This window comes from Artemia franciscana, chromosome 12 (assembly GCF_032884065.1).
Source record: "Artemia franciscana chromosome 12, ASM3288406v1, whole genome shotgun sequence".
In the NCBI taxonomy this organism is placed as follows: domain Eukaryota; kingdom Metazoa; phylum Arthropoda; class Branchiopoda; order Anostraca; family Artemiidae; genus Artemia; species Artemia franciscana.
Window position 1 is genome coordinate 40,683,875 of NC_088874.1, and position 22,731 is coordinate 40,706,605.

Consider the following 22,731-nt stretch of genomic DNA (forward strand, 5'->3'; position numbering starts at 1 on the left):
AAATGCAATCCTACACCCAATCAATTCAAAACCTCCCTTTTTACACCCTCCCATGAAGTTTCAGTTTATCTTAAATCTTTCCTTACGACTTCATCCCACCCCGACCGACCAACGACCTGCTTTCGACCCCAAACGACTTGCTTTCCGTTTAGCCCTAGACAGGCCGAAAATGACAATCTTTGGCAATCTGTCATCCTCCATCCACAATACATCCCTAGCCATCTTAGCCTTTCTTTCATTATAGCCGTAGAACGTGGTATTGAAACATACTTTTAGTACAGCCTACGAAACAGCCTATAAGGTGTATTAGAGTATTTTTTTAGCTAGTCGTTCAAGGAAGGGACATTTCTGACTCTGTTATTTCTGTTCCTTATTCTTTTTCCAATATTGGACTTTCTCTCAATGTTGACAAGTGTGAGTTCTTCTCTTGCAATTTGCAATGTGTATTGAGAGGACTGTGTCGTTTTTTTCAATTATTTTCAATGAAAATACAAAAAGGCTTATGATCTCTTTATGATCTATTATGATCGACTGAAGTTACGATGGTAGAATATTTATAGCCCAGTGTGTTCGCGATACAGCAGCAACAGCAAATAAACGTTCAGTAAAAAAAGGCCAAGTTTGTGTCGGGCCTTAGACCGGATATCAATGCTACAGACCCACAGGCCAAATAATATTGCTTTCTGAAATTGTTTTACTGGAAAGATTACGTACACTGTTCATTAAAAGAAAATAAGCATATGACAATAAGGCAATACACGTCAAGAGAAGTCGAATATCAATTTATCACTCAATCATGAATACTTCGCAACAAAATTAATCAGTGCAATTAGCAATTATATGGCTTTCTTTAGCCCTGCCGTGTATCCAGTTAAAGTCACAAAAACAATATTATATCCAAACTTGCCTGCCAGCCTTTGGGTAGATTTGCGCAATGAAAACTACAAGGCGCCATAAAATATGTCAGTAAAATTTTGTAAATTATGTAAAATAACGATTTTACATTAAAATACGGAAAATACCATAATTACCATGACCAATTTTACCATTTACAACACTAGATACATCCCTAACACAATTTGACTATTGCATCATTTTCTTACCCCTCCTCCCTCCTTCCTTTCCTCTGCACACTGCACAGATGCACCGGAACATACGGGTAAAAGTAGTTAAAAAAACAAAAAAAATTCAAAACGTTAAAAAAAAGGGATAAAGATCCTCCTGAGTTATTACTAACGCACAGGGCGTCGAGTCGACACTTCAATTGCTGAGTTTTTTTTATAGAGACAAGTAGCAAGCTTGTCACCCAACCTTGCTGCAGCGGGGATCGAACCCGGGTGCTCCGTATTGCCAAGTAGAGCACCAATCCACTGTGCTAAAATAGGTTTTTACTTTATCGAAACGATTTAGAGGATAATAAAATACAGAAGAGCCAGTTATTATGTGAGGGGAGGGGATTAAAGTTATAATCCAATTCCAATTAGTTGCAAGTAGCCCCTATCCTTTTTTTTGTATTAAATTGCTACACATCAGCCAAGACTATAATAGACATACCGGTAAAAGGAGGTCCGAATAATTAGACATATCAGGCTGCAGGAATTCGCTAAATTGCCCAACTGCAAATAATGCAGCATTGCGGACTATCATTTCAGGATCTTGAATTCCAGCCGTTGCAACGCGAGCAAATGTGTCCATGTGTTTTGAACGAATATATTCTGCGCATCCTTCAGCAACAACGGCCAGGGCCACATAAGCACCTCTCTTCGCCCTTGGATCAGGAGTTATCAAAGATGCTTCAATCATTGCCAACTATAAGAGATCACAAAAGGAGTAAACTAATTAGTCTTCAAGATTCCGCGGTACATATCGTTGTGATATTTTAGGTTCTCTTTTTAACGGTTCTCGATATTTTAGGTTCTCTTTTTCCTCCCGCATGTTCTCTGCCCTTATCCTATTTTTCAAAACTTTAAAATTAACGATTTTTCATCGATTCACGTTCGTTATTTTAATTATCTTAAATTTTTACTAGGTTTTTCAATTTGTTTTAGTAACGCTAAATAGCATTGAGATCTAAATTAAAAAGCCGCTGGGATCAGCAAAGACAAAAATAAATAAACTTATGCCGCAAGTCTGAATATATTGTCTCTATTCACAGTCTTTCCATTTAAAAAAAGTTAAATAACACGAAAGATATTTATTATTTATCTTCACGTGACATATTTTATTCAGTTAGATTTCTAAGCCTATTGTAAATTGCTGCTTTGTTCTGTTTGTTGAGTATTGTTGCGATCTTTATTTATGTATTTTTTATACATATCAGTTTTGAGAGAAAAAAAATAATAATAATAACGAAAAAGTGCACATTACACACTATGTTATTAATTCATTGTACTACCAAGTTATTCTACAGAGTGGGCTAAAAGTCACTGACCCATTTCAATTTTAAATAGCTTTTTTATTTTAACACAGGTTAACACAGACAAAATCTCGAGAGGGCAATATCTGAGTATTTTTTCAAGGATGGAGGGGGCTGAAACAGCAAAGGTTGATTTAATAGTCAAAATTTAAAAATTCAATTGCGTTGTTAATCATAGGAAAAGTTTTACGAGTGACCTGAGCCATGATTCCAGATCATCGACAGTTGATGGATTACATGATTTCGTAGTTGAACTGAAGGACACTGTTTCTTATGAGTTTTAGAATGGTTTTGTGTCTTCAACATCCAGCTCAATCACGAATGTTTATTATATATTTAGTTATTTTATTCATCATTTTGTCATCATTTCTGTCTTTTTTTTCTTTGCCCTATCAGCTCAGTAATTAACACCAGGAGGAGGAATAAATTAATGCCGGTACCTTGCAGAACTAGTCGGTTTCGCAAATCGGTCGCGGCATTTTTTACTAGTGCCTTTGATAAACGCCAAAGGACTAGGATTGTAAAAGACAGCGCCATTCACTTTGTGAAAAATTAAAAAAGTCAAAATTACTAATTTATTATTACTGAGTTAATCTAATTCAAAATATTTTATTAATATTAATTAATTTATTAATACTATATTGATTATAATAATATTAATTTAATTATTAATTTTTAATATTAATAATTATTAATTACTATATTAATGATAATAATATTGCTAATAATTATAGTAATACTATAACACTATACTAATATATATTAATTTATCAGGTAACTAATAGACAGTTATTAGATAATATAGCAATAGACATTAACTGTTAGTAGACAAGAATATAGATAATGCATGACAGTAGATAATAATATACATAATAGGTAATTATATAAATTATTTATTAGATTATACTTATTTTATTAGAAAAATATCAAATTCATAAAAGCAGATTTGAAGAAAATGATTCTGATTATGTTTTATGCCACCGACCAATCAAGTATATCTGTCATGAGTGGCCACTGTCATAAACACCATTCAGAGCTAAATCCTAGCTGTACTACTGTCTAAAATTAAACTGATCTGTCATATTTTAATTATTAATGATTTGATTTAATTAATTTTACTAATTAATTAGGAATCATTTATCTAGACTACATTCCGAGGTAATTAACCAAAATTTATAATTTCTTACCAAAGGGGGCATTAGTTTATCCGGAGACATATTGAGGGCTAAACTATTTAAAGCTTGACTAGCGACAACAGCGAGGGTCTCTGCCTCCTCAAAATCTTCCTGGTCATCAGGATAATCTTCTGTCACCATACAAGTAAATAAAGTATTCAAAATTGGTTGCAATAGCTTAAGCTTGATAATAGCCTGAAAAAGGAAACGATTAATAAGCCAAAGATCGAAAAGCTTTAGAAGAGCGACAAAACTTACAACGAGGTAACTTTGACACAAATTTATAACAATTTTATAGGATTTTTTTATTTCGTATTTCTAAAGATCCTCCCTCACCCTTTTACCACTGAATGTGTAGTGTGCATCTCACGCATATAGAACGCTTTTCTATCAGTCTTTTCTTTACAAAATGGTGTCTTGTATTTTTTTTCCTAATTTTTAGCCAAAAGACAAGCCAAAAAACATTTTTAATTGATTTAATTCCTATATGAATTCTGCGATTTTAACTCTTTTTAAGCTTTTCAACATTTTGACTTTTTTTTTCTGACAGATATTTAAATTGACATTTTTCCCGGTCAATTTCTTTTTTACGGTGTTTATTGACCCAAAAGTGAAAATTTGGCCCCTAAAGGTAGTGATAGCTATTGTTAGAAAATGAATATTATCTTAGTAAGAGCTCTTCAATAAGTAGTCACAGTTATAACTTTATTCATAATACGTAGTTAGATGAAAAATAGACTTATAGCAACTGTATAAAACATTTAGTCAACTTCTTGCACATACGTTAGAACGATCTTATTGTACTGATTGAAAAAATTAAGATCTACAAAATTTACGACGAGGTAACACTTTAACACAAATTTATAACAATCTTATAGGAATTTTATTTTGTACTTTTAAAGATCCCTCCCACCCCTTTACTACTGAATGTGTAGTGTCTATCTCACGCATATAGAACGCTTTTCTATTAGGTTTTTTTTTACAAAATAGTGTCTTGTATTTTTTTTCCTTTTTTTAGCCAGAAGACATGCCAAAAATTTTTAATTGATTGAATTTATATACGAATTCTGCGATTTTTTATTCTTTTTAGCCTTTTTAACATTTTGAATTTTTACTGACAGACATATAACTTGATATTTTTCCCCTCACGTACTTTTTTTTACAGTGTTTACTGACTCAAAAGTGCAAATTCAGCCCCCAGAGGTAGTGACAGCCATTATTAGATAATGAATCTTATCTTAGTAAGAGCTCTTCAGTAGGTAGTCACAGTTATAACTATATTCATAACACGTAGCTAGATGAAAAATAGACTCAAAGTGATTGTATAAAACATTTAGTCAACTTCTCACACGTATGTTAGAACGATCTTATTGTACGATTGAAAAAATTAAGGACATTCGACCTGCTTCCGCAATGGAAGTGGATGGTAAGCAGACAAGTGAAAGGATGTATATCTTGATCTACTGAGAGAACAAACTAAGGTGCCATAGACAAAGCTAAGCCCTCTTCTGAAGTCATCCGAGCCTCAATTGGTCCCAGATAAGACAGACCACCAGGCTGACACTATAAACAAGTGGAAGTCATAATCTCTATTTTCGGATGAGTTAAGTTTCGAATAAGTACCATGGACATCAAGATAAAAAGATCTATTTATACCTTAGGTATATCTAAGATTTTTCTTTCGGTTGTTTTAAGTTATGAAGTTTTTGGGGCAGTAGCACACTTACGTCAGTGATACCACACTGAACCGTAAAATCAAATAGCCTGCAACCAATTGATAAATTTGACAACGCTTTTTGTCCAGAACGCTGGCATACAATTCGTTACACGATCCATATTCTCTGATCAAGTCCCGGTTTGACGCCATCTTTTTGGGTTTTCAACTTGGGTTGTTATAAACTTCTATCAGTTTCAAACAGCTATTTTGAAACTCCCCCTTGCCCCCCAAACGACTCCCCAGACAAAGCGGAATTAAAACACAAAAGCCTAATTACAATATATATATTGTTCAAGGGGCCATATCCAGGATTTTTGTTGGGGGGGGGGGGGGTAACAAAAAACACAAGAAAATTTGTTTATATGTATTTTGGTTACTTTTGTACGAGTCAGATAAAAATGAGGGGGAAGTTCAAACTGGGTACCCTCCTCCCTCTGGATACGGCCACGTCGGTATATTAAAATAGGAGTTATGGGTTATTATATATTTGTTTTTGTTTATAAACTTCTATCAGTTTCAAATAGCGATTTTGCTCATTGGGCTGTATTTTTCAGAACTCATTTTTTTAACTTTTCGTTACTATGGGGTAAGGTTTGTCTTTTGCTAGGTGGAAGCTACAGCTGCAACCAAGATTATAAATTATACGGATCCTTTATGTATCCTATCTATATGTGTTGCATCATCAAGTATATAATGATCTATTTTAATATGTCAGTTACTATTTGCTATATTTCGTTCTTTATTGTCATTTCATCAATAATTGAACTACTTTTTTGATTTATCAGTTACCATGGATTATAGTTTATTCGTTACTATAACAGGCCTAGGGACCGCAGCTTTCTTATATTTCTTCTAATCTTCAAACTTTTGGTTTTCTTTTTTAAGGTTTGGGAATTGCTTAATCCCTCGTTAATACTGCGAAATTGCAAACAGAAAAAGCCTATGGCTTTTTTAGTTAGAATAGTAAGATACGCTCTTAAGTATAGCACTACACCCCCGACAGCTAACTTTCCAAAAGACGTCAGATGAAACTAACGTAATCCCTGCTTATAATGAACTATATCGATCCTTTGTGTGACTTTGATGCAGAATATCGCAGTTCGAACAACTTATCTTGTTTTTAAATCAAATATATTTTCTTTGTTGTTCAGGCAAAGAGACTGTAAGTTTGATAAATAGGAGTTTCCGCATGGCAGTTCTAATAGTGTGCTTTGTGTTTCGACTTGACACTATTTTTAGGCATTACGGGTTATTGTATTTATTAGTGAGGGGACTTGATCGTCTCTTACTAGGTTGCTAGCAGTTCTAATAGTGTGCTTTGTGTTTCGACTTGACACTATTTTTAGGCATTACGGGTTATTGTATTTATTAGTGAGGGGACTTGATCGTCTCTTACTAGGTTGCTAGCTACCGGTAAAACCCGGATTATGTTCCTTGGTTTCTTCTTTACTAGGTCTCACATATCTTTATAACCATCATATTGATGTCCAGGTCTACATGGAGCTATACAGATCCCAATCTATTCACAATCTATTCAAAGCCTTCCTCTTTATATCCTCCCAACAGATTCCTATTTCCCTTAAATCTTCCCTTACAACTTACTCCCATCTCTGAGACAACCTGATTTTCTTTTGGCCCCAGACTCTTTACCGACAAGAAAAATCTTTGACAATTTATCCTCCTTTATCCGCAGACCGCATCTTAGCCATCCCATCCAATCACTCGTTATAGCCCTAGAAAGCAGGATTGGCTCATATTTTTCGTACAGAACACTAGTAAAATACATAACAAAATAGTAAAACACAGAATATCATCCTCATCTAGCTTTTAGGGCTTTTATGAACTGCTACTGCCACTATTACTAACAACTCACTGCAGCACATGCAACCTGAGGCCTACAAAGCTACGCACGCTCCTCCTCCATTTCAATCTATTCAAAGTCTCCCTACTTAAACCCTCCCATTTCCCTTAAATTTGTCCTTATGACATTCTTCCACCCCAACCGAGGACAACCTGCTTTTTGTTCAGCCCTAGACGGTTGGCCGAAAAGGACAATCTTCGACAATCTGTCAACCTTCATCCATAAACTGTACCCTAGCCATCTCAACCTTTCCCTCGTTATAGCCCTAGAAAGCGGCATTGGCCCACATTTTTCAAACAGCTTAGTGTTTGAGATGTGGTCATTCAGTCGGATACCCAAAACAATCCGTAGGCAATTTCTCTGGCAAATCCTCCGCCATTTTTTGGAGCGCCCACGCTTTAGAACCATACTTGACCATCTTAGGGGATATTGAAGACTATTGTACTGAGGCGTATGTACATCTTTTTCTCTTTTCTCATATTTTGCTTGCAATGTTATTTCGAATCAGTTCAGTTCAGTTGACTCGGGTTTATTAAAAAAAAAATATGGCAGCCACAACATACATAATCCCCCGTCTCCGTAATTCCCTCGGGTTTAATAAAAAAAAATTTATAAGTCATAACATCCATAATCTCCCGTCTCTATGCGAAAATACATGCTGAGTCCCTTATAACCTCAAAACTAATCACGCAATATCGCTCTCCCTCCACTTCTCGACACAACCATGGCCCCTACCTACAAAAGCATCCTTACAAGTCCCCACCTTTACATCCAGGAGCAAACTACTCCAATTCCCACACAAAAAATACTTAATAATGGCTAAAATCTCTTAGCTGTTTAAATTCTTTAATCAATTTAAACTATTTCAAAATAAGATAATTTTTTACTCTCTTTTTGAAAGAACCAAGGGAGCTCCTGCCTCTCAGTTCAAGCGGTAGGGTAATGTAAGCCTTAGCACAGACGATCTCAGGCGAAAATCCGACCTCACTGTTGGCGTATGTCAAATATGGATCTGTGCAGATAGTCTTGCAGTTGTAATTGGACTAAACACTAAAGAAAATATTTTCCCAGAAACGATCGCTTACCCATTTGTGCAATGGTAAATAAGCTTTCGGTAATTATTTGGTCTTCATTCTTATTTTTTGGGAGCATTTATACGGATATATCCGGGTTGTAGCGGTAGCTAGCAACCTTTTAAGAGACGATCACGTCCCAAAGTAAAAGCTACGATACCCCATAACTCCTAGAAATATCGTTAAAAATCAATAAATTACCAGGACTTACCATAAATTACCATTACTATGACCATAAGACAACTTTTAAAAAAAAATATGAATTAGGCTACACAAATCTCATACACAAATACCTTCTTTTTCGTTTCAGCCAAGCAGCTAATAAAATGAATTGCTTTACTGCGCAGCGACTCCTCTAGCTCCTTGTTGTTTATAATGCCCAAACACATTTCTGATAAGGTTTTGATATGTGGAGCTATGAGACTAAGTTCACTTTCCAACAGAATTTCCCATAATTCCATGACTTCAATCGCCCTTGCTTCATCTGTTTCCACTAACAGCTTATTCAGACTTAACACTGTTACCAATAGTGGTTGTATTTTGCCCTAAAAGAAAAAATGTACTCTTAAAGCATAAATATATAGCTAAGGAAATGAGTGGGGGAGCAGAAGATTTAACCCAGAGATGAAAGGGAGTGTCGAATTGTTCAAATTTATCAGTTTGGCCAAGAAGTGTTTACACTAAAAAAAGAAAAAGAAAAAATTTCTTCTTACAGAAATGTTGAAATCAAGAGCAAAGGATGAATGATGGGTGAGAAAACTATTAAAAGAGGGGGGAACAAAGGGTCAAAATTGTAAAATCTAATAATTTTGGCAAGAGTGATTGCACCGGGTGTATATCTCAGGGTGTATATCCAAGTGTTTGGATTTTACTCCAAACAAAAGACGATTTTTCTTACGTTTACTAGTTGCAGCTGTCGCTACAACTATGACAGCAATGCACAAGGTATGAAAAACTGGCGGGAAGGGTAAGAAGATTTATGAAAAAGATGGGTTGAAGGGTCAAACTGTTCAAATTAGTCGCTATAGGCCGGAGTGTCAGTATTTTTTCATTAAAAAAAAAAACAAATATCTTCTTAACACAGAAGGTCAAAAGAGAATAAAAAAAACCTAAAACTTCAAGATAAAGAAAAACAGAATAAGGCCAAATAGGAAAATAATAAGGAACAAGACCCACAAATGACGAAGGGAGATTGTATATTTTTCGAACCGCCTTTAACAACTCATCCTCAGCTTAAGAAAAATTAAATGTCAAATTTTTAATTTAAAAGAACGAAGAAATCAAGTAAGGTAACTTATGAACCAGAACAACTAAATACCACATAAAGAATACTTACAGTTAGTTACACATAAAACTACAAACAAATACCATTAGTTAAATTTACAATTGAGGCTATCTCTTGAAACTTTTAGATTTCAAATTGCACCTGAATAAATCAATTTCAGACCTTGGCAAAGAGAATAGGAAACTTATAATAGTGTGATCTTCGCCAATTTAACATGGGAAGATATGGATTAAAAATTACTTATGCTAAATGCAGCGTATCGACTGGCCACTCCGTTAAAGAAGTAGAATACGGATATTTGATAAAATTAATCTGCACTATAGCAAGATTAAAGCTGGATTTTCACTATAAGTGAAATTTATAAGTAATTAATTATAATTAATCGGTATTTTCATACCAAGAACTATTTCAAGTCAAAATTCACCAGCACAAAGTAGGCTTAAGCTAACTACGCCATCTACTTTATCTTAATAAAAATAAGATTTCAAGAATTATAAAACGGTTATTACCGTTAGATTATTTATTTGAAATTTTGCCACCACCAAAATTTCTGCGTCCGGGGAAAGTGCCTTTCCACCCACCTAAAACCGCATCTGCATCCCAGAGTGTTTTGTTTGAGCGATTGCACATAAAGGGTAGGGAAGGTGTCTTAACTGAATATCAGTTTGAAGCTCTGTTTTGGGTTGTCCGTATTTTTCTGTTTGCGCTTTGGGGATTGTATAGTGCCAGGTTGGCCATGCGTGACGTAGAACGCATGACATATCAAGGCTTAGGAAGTGTTTTTGCGGTTTAAAGGTTTAAAAGTTTTTAAAAAAAAACTTAAGAGTTTTTTAAAGGTTTAAAAGGGAAAGCGAACAGTCAGCTTAAAGAGTGATTGTCAGCCTATGGTTGCCAAGCTTAAATGAGAACTGACGCTGAATATATGAACTTATATTTCTTGTGAAGTTAATAGTCTGCATCCCCCCTCCCATTAGTAAGAACCATGGTCCAAAAAGCAGGGAAATATGAATGAAATTAAATCAGACGACAAAAAAGAAAAGAAGCAATGATGTAAATTATCACCATTAATTAGCTCAAATCTGGTGATGCAGGACACTACAGACACGGCAAAAAATGATGCCACCTCCCTCTTATAGCCAATATTAAAATAAAATTTATAACTAGATCCTTATATGCCCCACTCAAAATAAAATGGAAAATAATAATTATTTTATTAATCAAAATACAACTCAAGATAATTTCAAAAATCAACCAATATACTTGCAAAAAGAGAAATAGAAAGAGCCATTATGAATATACAGCCAATCTATAAGAAGGAATATAAAAGGTTAATCATCACTATTTACAGGTTTAATTTAACCTTTAAAAATTCAACCACCAGACGTTCGAAGGCACCAAAGGAATGACATCCTAGCGCCAAAGCTGGAGGTGTAACAAAGGAGGTACAAGAGAGGTTGAAGAACCAAGAAATCCAGATATGGTGGGCAAGTCTGGATCGTTCCGGGTCGTTAAAATTGTATAGACAGATAAAGGGTAGTTAGGGGGAAGAGGTATTTTGGAAGGTTGGGTTAATCAGAGAGGATTTGAAGGCTTATTTGGATTGAAGGGGAAATGGATTTTTGATTAGTGAGAAAAGAAAGTATCAAAGGGAGAAAAGGGGAGAAGGTAGAATCTATTGCTTGTCCTATGTGTGGATCTCAGGATGAAAGTTTAATACATTTTTTGTGTGAATGTGTCGAATTGAATGAATGGAGGCAAGAGATGTATGGTAAAGAAAAATTGAATGAGATATGGATAGTAGATAGAATGAAAGAGACAAACTTTCTGAGTATTAAATAGATAGGAAGGTTTGTCAGGATTTCAGCGGCACATCGTGAGCGTTTTCTTTAAATAGTATTAATTTATTTTAGTTAATTTGTTGATTGTTTTTGTTATGTAAATTTCCTATGGCCCACAGGCTTTTTCTGGAATAAGTTATTATTATTATCATTATTATTATTATTCCACACTCTTAATGATGTCAAGTTAATTTCAAATCATTTTTGAAATGATAAAAAGATAAACTGAATTTGGAATTCTATCGGCTAATAATAGGTACTGCATCAAAGCCTTCAATCAATAAACAAACTAGCCACGGATTCGGTTACGACAAAGGGACATCGCTAATATTTCACGTCTTCGTGGGATACTATTTGAACTAAATTTCTGCATTTCTTCCGAGGATTAATATTAAAGTGCCCCTTAGAGAGGTGGACTAGCAAAAAATTAAATGATTATTAGAATGAACTGAAAATATTGACAAAAAACAAAACTTTTAAGACACATGCCTATTAAGCATTGCCCTATTAAGACACATATGCTAAACAGATCTAAAAAAAAAAAACTACGGTACACAACGATTTAATAAAATGACACATAAGCAGTGCAAAGAAAATTGTTAAATTTCGTAAATTATTTTGAGTTACTGTTAAAATTGGTAAAGGTATTGATAACCGACAAGTTGGCATCGAAACATATTGATATATCGATATCAATTGGTATACGTTACGAGGTAGCTGTTAGTTACAGCCTTTGAATTTCAAGCGAATCATTTAATCATATGAAAGGGCGTACTGCAAAAAAAATTATATATATTTTTGCAAGGTTTAACGTAATATTTTTTCTGGGGAGGGGGGTCCAATTCGGTGACCCCCCTGGATGCGGCCTAGATCATATGCATAAAAACAGCGACGAGAGACGGTGAAGTTTGGGGCAAAACAGTGGTGATTAGAATAAATTTGAAAATACTAAAAAAAATAGCGTAAAGAGCAAGGTTTAAAGAGCAAGGGGGTGAACGCCCTCAAATGGGTAATAATTTCTTTTCGGTTTAAGTTTTAATGTTGCTCCTTACTTTCAGTTGAGAAAACTTGTTTGGTTGAAAATTGGTTGAAAAACCAATAATATATGTAAACAATGAGCAAAGTTCACAACTTGCAGCCCTTACCACGGGGACCGTGGAGGATTAAGTCATCCTCAAAAACCTAGTTATTAAATTTTTTGACTATGGTGAACAAAAGGGCTATCTCAAAATTTTGATCCAGTTACTTTAGGGAAAAAATGAGCGTGGGAGGAGGCCTAGTTGCCCTACAGTTTTTTGGCCATTTAAAAAGGGCACTATAACTTTTAACTTCCGTTCGAATGAACCCTCTCGCGATATCACCCCTGGAAAAAAAAATAACACACATCCGTGATCTTTCTTCTGGCAAAGAATACAAAATTCCACATTTTCACAGATAGAATTTTGAAACCTGTTCAGCGGGTTTCTCTGATACGCTGAATCTGATGGTGTGAATTTCATTAAGATCATTTGAGTTTTAGGGGCTGTTTTCTCCTATTTTTGAAAATCACAGAATTTTTCTCAGTAACCTTTGATGGGTAAGATTAAACTTAATGAAATTTAAATATTTGAAATCAGCATAAAAAGCCGATTCTTTAGACACATCTATTTGTATCGAAATTCCGTTTTTTAGAGTTTCGGTTACTATTGAGTCGGGTCGCTCCTTACTTACAGTTCGTTACCACGTACTCTGAAAAATAATCCTCCCCCACCCAAGATCCAGGCTCACATGTACTTACCGCTCTTACTGTATATAGTTTAAGAGTCAAAACATTGCTTCAATGCTAAAACCTAAAAGAATTTAAAATGGAGTTAAAGTGTGTTTATCTTCTGAAAATATATATATATATATATATATATATATATATATATATATATATATATATATATATATATATATATATATATATATATATATATATATATATATATATATATATATATATATATATATATATATATATATATATATATATATATATATATATATATATATATATATATATATATATATATATATATATATATATATATATATATATATATATATATATATATATATATATATATATATATATATATATATATATATATATATATATATATATATATATATATATATATATATATATATATATATATATATATATATATATATATATATATATATATATATATATATATATATATATATATATATATATATATATATATATATATATATATATATATATATATATATATATATATATATATATATATATATATATATATATATATATATATATATATATATATATATATATATATATATATATATATATATATATATATATATATATATATATATATATATATATATATATATATATATATATATATATATATATATATATATATATATATATATATATATATATATATATATATATATATATATATATATATATATATATATATATATATATATATATATATATATATATATATATATATATATATATATATATATATATATATATATATATATATATATATATATATATATATATATATATATATATATATATATATATATATATATATATATATATATATATATATATATATATATATATATATATATATATATATATATATATATATATATATATAAATAGCTTAAATAAATTTTGGACTTACCACAGATTCTGATCCAATAAATGGAGCAATGTTTATCAGCGTTTTGGCAGCATAATACGCAGAGTCTGATTTCGGTTCTTGTAAAGATTTATCTAAAGCATGTTTGTAATTGCTAAAATGTTGTAGGATTACATCTGGCGCACTGTCGGCTATTATACTCAATAGTTGCATCCCGCCCTACAAAAATTAAAATAAATAAAAAATATAATCGAAACTCAAACCAAAAATTATAGAGTTAAAAATACTAAAAAACTTGTGACCAACACTAATAATAAACTAAAAAATTAAATAGATAAGAAATTAAATACGAAACAACAGCTATAATAATAATTTCTGAAAGACATAGCTGTTGACAGAAAAAAAAAACAGAGAGCTAACCCACCACCCAGATTTTTCCAAAAGGCGAATCCAATTAGTTTTCCAAAATTTGAAAAGTCGTTACGACTTGAAAGTAGTAAAATAAAACGGTAGACTGTCTGAAATCAGAAATGCTTCTGTAATCTAGCTATAAAATCGGCATTATGTTCATAAAACTAGGGAAAACCCATTTATTTTCATATAGATAGTTACAACAAAGGTATAAACCCAACTATAAAGCCCGGTCAGCTCAGTAGGTAGTCTTCCTCAAAATAAATTTGCCAAACTGTCCCTCCTGTTTTTTAGCCCTTCCCCAAGATTCTGAAAATAACTTTTGTTAATTTCATTGAAAATACTTTTCTTTATTTTCATCGAAGAAGATCGAATCGGGGTTACCGGATACCCCTTCCCCTGGATACGGTCCTGTCCAGTGTCCTTTCGTTTACAGGGATATATTTGGAATGTGGGAGTCACAATGAGGAAGTATCAGTATTCTTGGTATTGTGAATGAGATTGAATGTCAAAGAGTAGACAACATTAACATCCAGCCCTCTGTTGAGAGGTGGGGAAGGGGGAGTGACTATCCTCAAAACTAAGATAAGTACAAAAAGCCCAAGTAGTAGTAGCAGTAGAAGTAGATAGGTTTAATAGCAAAAACTTGACAGCTAACGCTGATTTGTGTTTCTTTACAACATATACAAAATCAAACTACACTTGTAAATATAAATCAAACTATAAATATTAAATCTCATTATACATTTTGACGAAAACCGGGACGAAAGAATTACCATATCGGTTTGTTCTTGCTTTAACAGGAACTAACTTATCTTGCTTTCTCGTTCTTGATGGTAGAGGTTGATCAGGTAGAATGTCACGGTGCTGAGATTTAGAAAGCAAGTACTTTCCAAAACTCATTATCAGAGTTTCGTACCGGTTTAGGAGTGACGGGAGTCCTAGCACTTCCAGAGCCTTTTCATAGGGGATGTCACGGCGGCCCAAGATGACCGATACCGCTCGCTTCTGAACCGATTCAAGCTCATGACAAAGATACACTGTTCTAAGTGCTGAGGGCACCCAAACAGGGCACGCATATTCCAAAATGGGGCGGACACACGCTATGTATGCATACTTAATACTCTCTGTATTTACACTGAACCTACGCATACCGTTTAAAGTCTGTAGGCTAGCGTTTGCACTTTTAACCACGTTTTCAATATGTGCGGCAAAGCTGAAGTCATTGGAGAAAGTAACTCCAAGAAGATCGAGATGGATGTTGAAAGATCGAAAAGGTGCTTCGAAAATCCGTATCCATGTAAAAAAGAATAACAAAACAAGATTAGAATATTGGAAGCTACAGTGATGACAGTGGTCAAATATGGCTCTGAAGCATGGGCACTCCGAAAAGCAGATGAAAATTTACTAGATGTTTTCCAGAGAAATTGCCTACGGATTGTTCTGGGTACCCGGCTGACTTGACCGTAATTCAAACAGTAGGTTGTACGAAAAGTGTGGTTCAATCCCGCTTTCTGGGGCTATAATGAAAGAAAGGTTGAGATGGCTAGGCCACGTTCTACGGATGAAGGATGACAGATTACCGAAGATTGTCCTTTTTGGCCAACCGTCTGGGGCTACACGGAAAGCAGGTCGTCCTTGTCTGGGTTGGGAGGATGTCATAAATAAAGATTTAAAGGAAATGGGAACTTCCTGGGAGGGTGTAAAGAGGGAGGCTTTAAATAGATTAGGTTGGAGGAGGAGCGTGCGTAGCTGTGTTGGCCTCAGGCGGCTTGGTGCTGCAGTGAGTTATTAGTAGTAGTAGTAGTAGTTTTTTTTGCTGGTGTATAGACCACAAGCTGAAATTTACTCTCATAAAAACTCCTAAATTATTTGGAATTTGATGCACTACAAAAACTTAAAAAGTCGTGACCTAATAAAAGTTATTTTTTGTTTTTCGACACCCAGGAAAAATCTGTTCGCCCATCCCCCTCATCTAGTTTAAACCTTTGCATACCTACGCTGATACGAAACATTGAGATACCGTGAACTATTGAGATAAGTTAATATAAAGGTTTTATTTCATTTTTTCCAATATTTTTAAGAATTTAATAGCCATAATTTCTAATAGTGGGCTTGAGCATCCTAAGATTATTTATCCGACAAGTCATATTACTTATCCATAGCGTTTCACAAGACGTAGGTGACGTCAGAAGCTACTAGGATTACTAGGCTACTTGAAACGGTCTAGATTAGTTGTCAGATAAGTTACACCTGCTAACCCGAAGAAAATGCAAGATTACTCAGGATAAGCGACGCCATACAAAAACAAAAAAATAAAATTTTTCAAAAATAAAAAAATATTATATTTGTTCTAACAATTTATAAATATTAATTCTAAATAAGCTATGTTTAAAGTGGAGTGCCCATGAATAGTCTTGTTATTCGTCTAGTTTTCTAGGCAAAGTTTTCTTCTGCCCATGAATAATGTTGTTATTCGCCTAGTTTTCTAGGCGAAATTTTATATTTATTCTAATTATTTATAAATATTAATTCTAAGTAAGCTATGTTTAAAGTGGAGTGCCCATGAATAATGTTGTTATTCGCCTAGTTTTCTAGGCGAAGTTTTCTTCTGCCCATGAATAATGTTGTTATTCACCTAGTTTTCTAGGCGAAATATTATATTTATTCTAATTATTTATAAATATTAATTCTAAGTAAACTACATTTAAAGTGGGGTGCCAGTGATTAATGTTGTTATTCGCCTAGTTTTCTGTAGGATTTCGGTTGACAAGTTGCTGGAAAAGTATTTGTTATCATCTTTTACGGATTACATCTGGGAATGTTGATATTAAGCAGATTAGTCGGAAAAGGGAAGCTGGACCGCTTCCATTTCTAGGTGCCTCTGGACATCGTAAATAAAAAAAAAATTAGCCTCCATAGAGGGAAATAATCAAACCTCTCGATATTCTGGCTGCTGAGCACTGGCAATGTCCTTCAGAAAGCGAGGAAGTTTAGCCCAAGTTCCAGCATCATGACGGGCTATACTTCCAATCAATTGAGCGATTGATGAGCGGACAAACTTCTCTCCCTCAGCCATAAAAGCATCCAAAATACCGCTTTTCATACTAAAACGAAAACCAAAAATGACATATTAAAAATCAAATAGCCAAAAATAAACCCGGTAACCCCCCTTGAAGCTGAATATGACCCTGTGACACTGTCCTATACCTCAAGCGTGCATTAACTCCATTGATTTATTTTGGCGTTTATATTGGTTTAAGATGACACTACCAAACTTACAACCAGGCAACAAAATAGGGTCAAAGAGAAAAATAAAGATAACTTTCCTATTCCCCAATGTATCCTCCAAATCCATTGGCTTATTTTCGTGACTGCAAATTAAACCTAACAGTCAGAGTATGATAACTTTTCTTGATTAAATTTAAAAAAACTCAATGAAAACAAAGCAAAAACCAACATTGACCCTAAAAGCAAACATAAATTGTAACTTACATGAGGAAGGCTTGCCGCCCTCCCTCAACTCCCAAATCTTTACGCTTAAGATTTGACTTTTTCTTGTATTCGACAAGAACAAACAGGACATTTCTTTAAACTTCGTGGTGCCTCAAGAATTAAAGCGGTTTTTCATTCGCATGAGCTTGAAACAATAAAACTTTCCGTTCCAATTTTTTTTAAAGACAATCGGTAAATAAAACACACTACATTGCCTAGGGACGGTTTTTTCTGCCGCATAGAGCACTTTCAATACAGCACTATTCAGCTTGGGAAACCCTCCCCCTTACATTAAGAAAACCCTTGTTTCTTCTAAGTTTTAATTTAGGCATCTAATTTCATTTGGGAAACTAGTTGTAATTGCTTATTTTTGAAGTTTTTTCTTTCCGATCTTAATACCCTAATCGGGGCAATCCTAAATAAAATGTACCACCCACTCCCCTCTCCCCCGGTTCATTAAGCAAAAATTTGCTTTGCACTTGGCCTTAGTTGGATTGGTAAAAAAAAGCAGGGTTTACGGTAACCTAACATGCTCGGTAACCTAACATCCCTGTAACATCCCTGCTACTCGGTTACGGTAACCTAACATGCTTCATCCCTGCAACTATTGGTGTAAATTATATTTGCACCAAAGACTACTCTTAAAGCTTTGATTTCAACCCTCTCCCACTAAAACCTCCTCTAGAAAAAATCACTTCTTCTATGCTCGTATCTTTCATATCTTTCATATATATATATATATATATATATATATATATATATATATATATATATATATATATATATATATATATATATATATATATATATATATATATATATATATATATATATATATATATATATATATATATATGCCGCTTGCACTTGCCAAGCGGCATACTTCTATATATGGATTCTCATTGTCGCTTGTCTTCTAACCGCAGACAAAAAAAAATTTGAGACATATACATTTCGGATATATCAGACCATTTTCGTGTATGCTCTAAGTTTGAGGTGTTGAATACCCGTCCTTCTAAATTATTTGTTCAAAGTTAGCATTTTCTCACAAAGGTAGAGCAGCCCTCGAACCTTAGGTCGAAATTATCGGAAGCATCATGGGAATTTATGGATGATTTTAATATGACTATAAACGATGTGTTTGAAAAAATTTCATGAGGTGATCAAGGACACTTTCGTTGAGGTATGTCTACGTGACTAGAAGAAAAATGATTCCAAGAGGGCAGCCCCATTGTGTCCGTGGATGACTCCTGGATTAGTAAAAAGTGCTAAGCGAAAAGCTTTTCTTTGCAAGGTTTAGAAGAATCATCCTACACCAGAGTGACATCATCGTTTCAAAGAGTACCGAAATATATTTAAGTCAGCAACACATAGGGTTAAAACTGATTATTATCGTAGAAAATTTTCAGAGTACAGGAAAGATATATAAAAAACATGGATGATTATAAATTCCGTTGTTATTCGCCTCTATCATTACCAACGAAGCTCAAGCTAGACGGAAAGGATATTGATAAAGAAGATGAAACAAAGCGGGAATTTACATCGTATTCTGCTTCAATTCGTCGTTTGACAGCGAATTCTGCATCCGAATCAAGATCTAATAGTGATTTTACTAGATATTTGTATCCTTCTTGCCACAAATCTTTTGTGCTGGAACAAGTAACTGAAACAGAGACTTCTCGGATAGTTTCTAAGTTAAAGGAATCATTTTCTTCAGGACCTGATTTAGTACCCATTCGAGTTGTCAAGTCTATTACCCAGCGATGGCGACTCCACTAAAAAAATTAATTAATAGGTCGTTTAAAGGTGGAGTTTTCCCTCATGCACTGAAGTCCGCGCGTACAATCGTCATCCATAAAGATGGCAGCAAGAGTGATCCTCCAAATTACCAGCCTATTTCCCTTCTTTCGACGTTTCCAAAGATTTTTGAAAAACAATTCCATTCTCGTTTGGCAGATTTCTTTCCAGCGAAGAAATTTTTTCATGAGCACCAGTCTGTGCACCAGAACACGCCAGCGGCAATTTTTTTGGATATGAGAAAAGCTTTTGACAGTTTGTCCCGTGATGTTCTTCTTCCAAAATTTTCCCGTTTTGGTGTTCGAGGAGAAACATCAGAATGGTTGCAATCTCATGTTCATGGCCGGTTTATTTCTTTTGATCCAAGGTCTGATATTAAGGCCGAAGTAGACTCTGGAGTTCCACAAGGGTCTATCCTTAGTCCTTTGCTTTAAACTGTCAATGAATTATTTTGGGCTATAAGAGATGCTCCAAGGTCCATTTGTTGCAATATATATCAAACCAGATGAGTTGCAGTATCCTAGTTTAATATATTGAACAAAATATTGATTTAGTTGCATTTGCTGGTCATAGTGCGCTTGTTTGTACCGAGCGGGATCAAAGTAATTTGGTAATAAAGCTTCAAATACTGATGGACAGAGCTTATGAGTGGTTTGAAGCAAATTGTCTAGCTCTAAATGTTTCCAAGTCTCAATATTTGTTGTGTTTTTCCAGAACTGGCTTGCAATTTCCTGGTTTGAATATTATTCCTAGTTCTAAAGGTATTATTTCTATATCACAAAATAAGTTTGTTAGGGTTCTAGGAGTCCTTGTCGATGAGAATCTTCAATTTAAGAACCCTATTAACTTTCTAGGATAAAAGTATATATATATATATATATATATATATATATATATATATATATATATATATATATATATATATATATATATATATATATATATATATATATATATATATATATATATATATATATATATATATATATATATATATATATATATATATATATATATATATATATATATATATATATATATATATATATATATATATATATATATATATATATATATATATATATATATATATATATATATATATATATATATATATATATATAATAAATATATATATATATATAATATATATATATATATATATATATATATATATATATATATATATATATATATATATATATATAAAAAGAGGGCGGAACGCCCTTAAGATGGAGTAATAAGAGAAAAAAAAAAAGGTACAAATAAATACAAATCAACACAATCAAACAATCAAATAAGTAATGCTGACCATGGGTGAGACACTATCGACATAGAAGAACGAAAATCATGAAGCCTTTTATCAATAATAGATGTAGGAGAAACTAGGCGGAATTTGTTCACTAAGTAACTATTTCTAGTCCAAGGAGGGTAACTGAGAAGGAATTTAGCATAACGAAAATATACTCTACGAACAGATAGTTTCTGAGGTTCACTAAAAAACTGCCAAACCGGACAAAGAGAAAGGAGATGAGGTACAACTAGGCTATTATAAATTTTCGCAAGATTTAATTTATCAATATGTTTAATATTAGATTCAATTGAAGCATAAGCAATTATATAATCAGTTTTTTCTTCAAAAGTTCAAGGGATAAATTCACAATTTCTTTCGTATTTTTTCCAATAGGCATTCCAAGGTAAACTAATTTTTGAGAAAGGGGGACATGAACATTAGCTAAAGATAAAAAATAGGGCCATTTGTCTCTTTAAAATTGAAAGCTACAACAGCAGTTTTATCAACATTGAAAGAAAGCCCAATATTTTTATATTCATTATAAAGCTGATTAAACGCGTTTTCACATCCACTAAAAGTACGGCTTAGATTCAAAACGTCATCTGCAAAAGTTATTAAAGACAAGTTAAATCCACGGTGAATACAAGTTAATACGGTGAATATATATATATATATATATATATATATATATATATATATATATATATATATATATATATATATATATATATATATATATATATATATATATATATATATATATATATATATATATATATATATATATATATATATATATATATATATATATATATATATATATATATTTATATATATATATATATAAAATATATAATATATATATAATATATATATATGTATATATATAATATATATATATATATATATATATATATATATATATATATAATATATATATGTATATATATACATATATATATATACATGTATATATATATATATATATATATATATATATATATATATATATATATATATATATATATATATATATATATATATATATATATATATATATATTACTCAGTAGTAGTAGTGTTTTTGCTCAGTAGTAGCAAAGACAAAGTCGTTTTAAGTTGTCCAATGACTTAAATTTTGTCGAATACATTTTGAGGACTAAACTTCCATCTGATATTTTTTTGAAAATTAAGAAAATGCCCGTTAGATCTTTTCGTCATGATTTCCATTTGTCAAAGGTTCGTTTGGTCAACAAGTTCAATAGACTTTTGTTTGAGAAGTTCCAGGATTCGGATATTTTTTATCCTCGTTTTTGTCTGGGTCCTGCCACTAAGAATTTGTCATCTAATCCTCTTAGTAGTCAACAAGAGGCAGTTTTGTCGAAGGGTTTTATATTCCGTTTTCCAGCACCAATTTCTTATTCAAAAATAATTTCTAAGGTAGAGTCAGGAATTATGGCTTCTATTGATAAAGTCAAGGCTCCTAAGGAGCTTAGAGCCGAAATCGTAAAGAAACTAAACACTTCTAATATGAGAAAAATTGAAAATAATATCACAAAAAAAAATGACATTAAAATACTTTCTGATTTGAAAAAGGATAAGGTCCTTACTATTACTAGGGCAGACAAAGACAAAACTATTGTAATTATGGAACTAATGATTATGATCGTAAAATGAATACAATTATTTCTG

At 32.6% G+C, this 22,731-nt stretch overlaps 1 protein-coding gene across 3 annotated transcripts in view; it reads right to left on the reverse strand.

Annotated features, from left to right (window-relative positions):
- The window catches only part of LOC136034128 (importin-4-like), a 113,382-nt gene that overhangs the window by 57,644 nt on the left and 33,007 nt on the right, over positions 1–22,731 (reverse strand). For all 3 annotated transcript variants that reach the window (XM_065715289.1, XM_065715290.1, XM_065715288.1), the window contains exons 4-8: positions 17,393–17,561; positions 14,086–14,262; positions 8,536–8,787; positions 3,604–3,786; positions 1,555–1,809 (exon numbers count right to left, since the gene is read on the reverse strand). In XM_065715289.1, the coding sequence (XP_065571361.1) occupies positions 1,555–1,809; positions 3,604–3,786; positions 8,536–8,787; positions 14,086–14,262; positions 17,393–17,561 (1,036 nt within the window). The remainder of the gene's footprint in view (positions 1–1,554; positions 1,810–3,603; positions 3,787–8,535; positions 8,788–14,085; positions 14,263–17,392; positions 17,562–22,731) is intronic.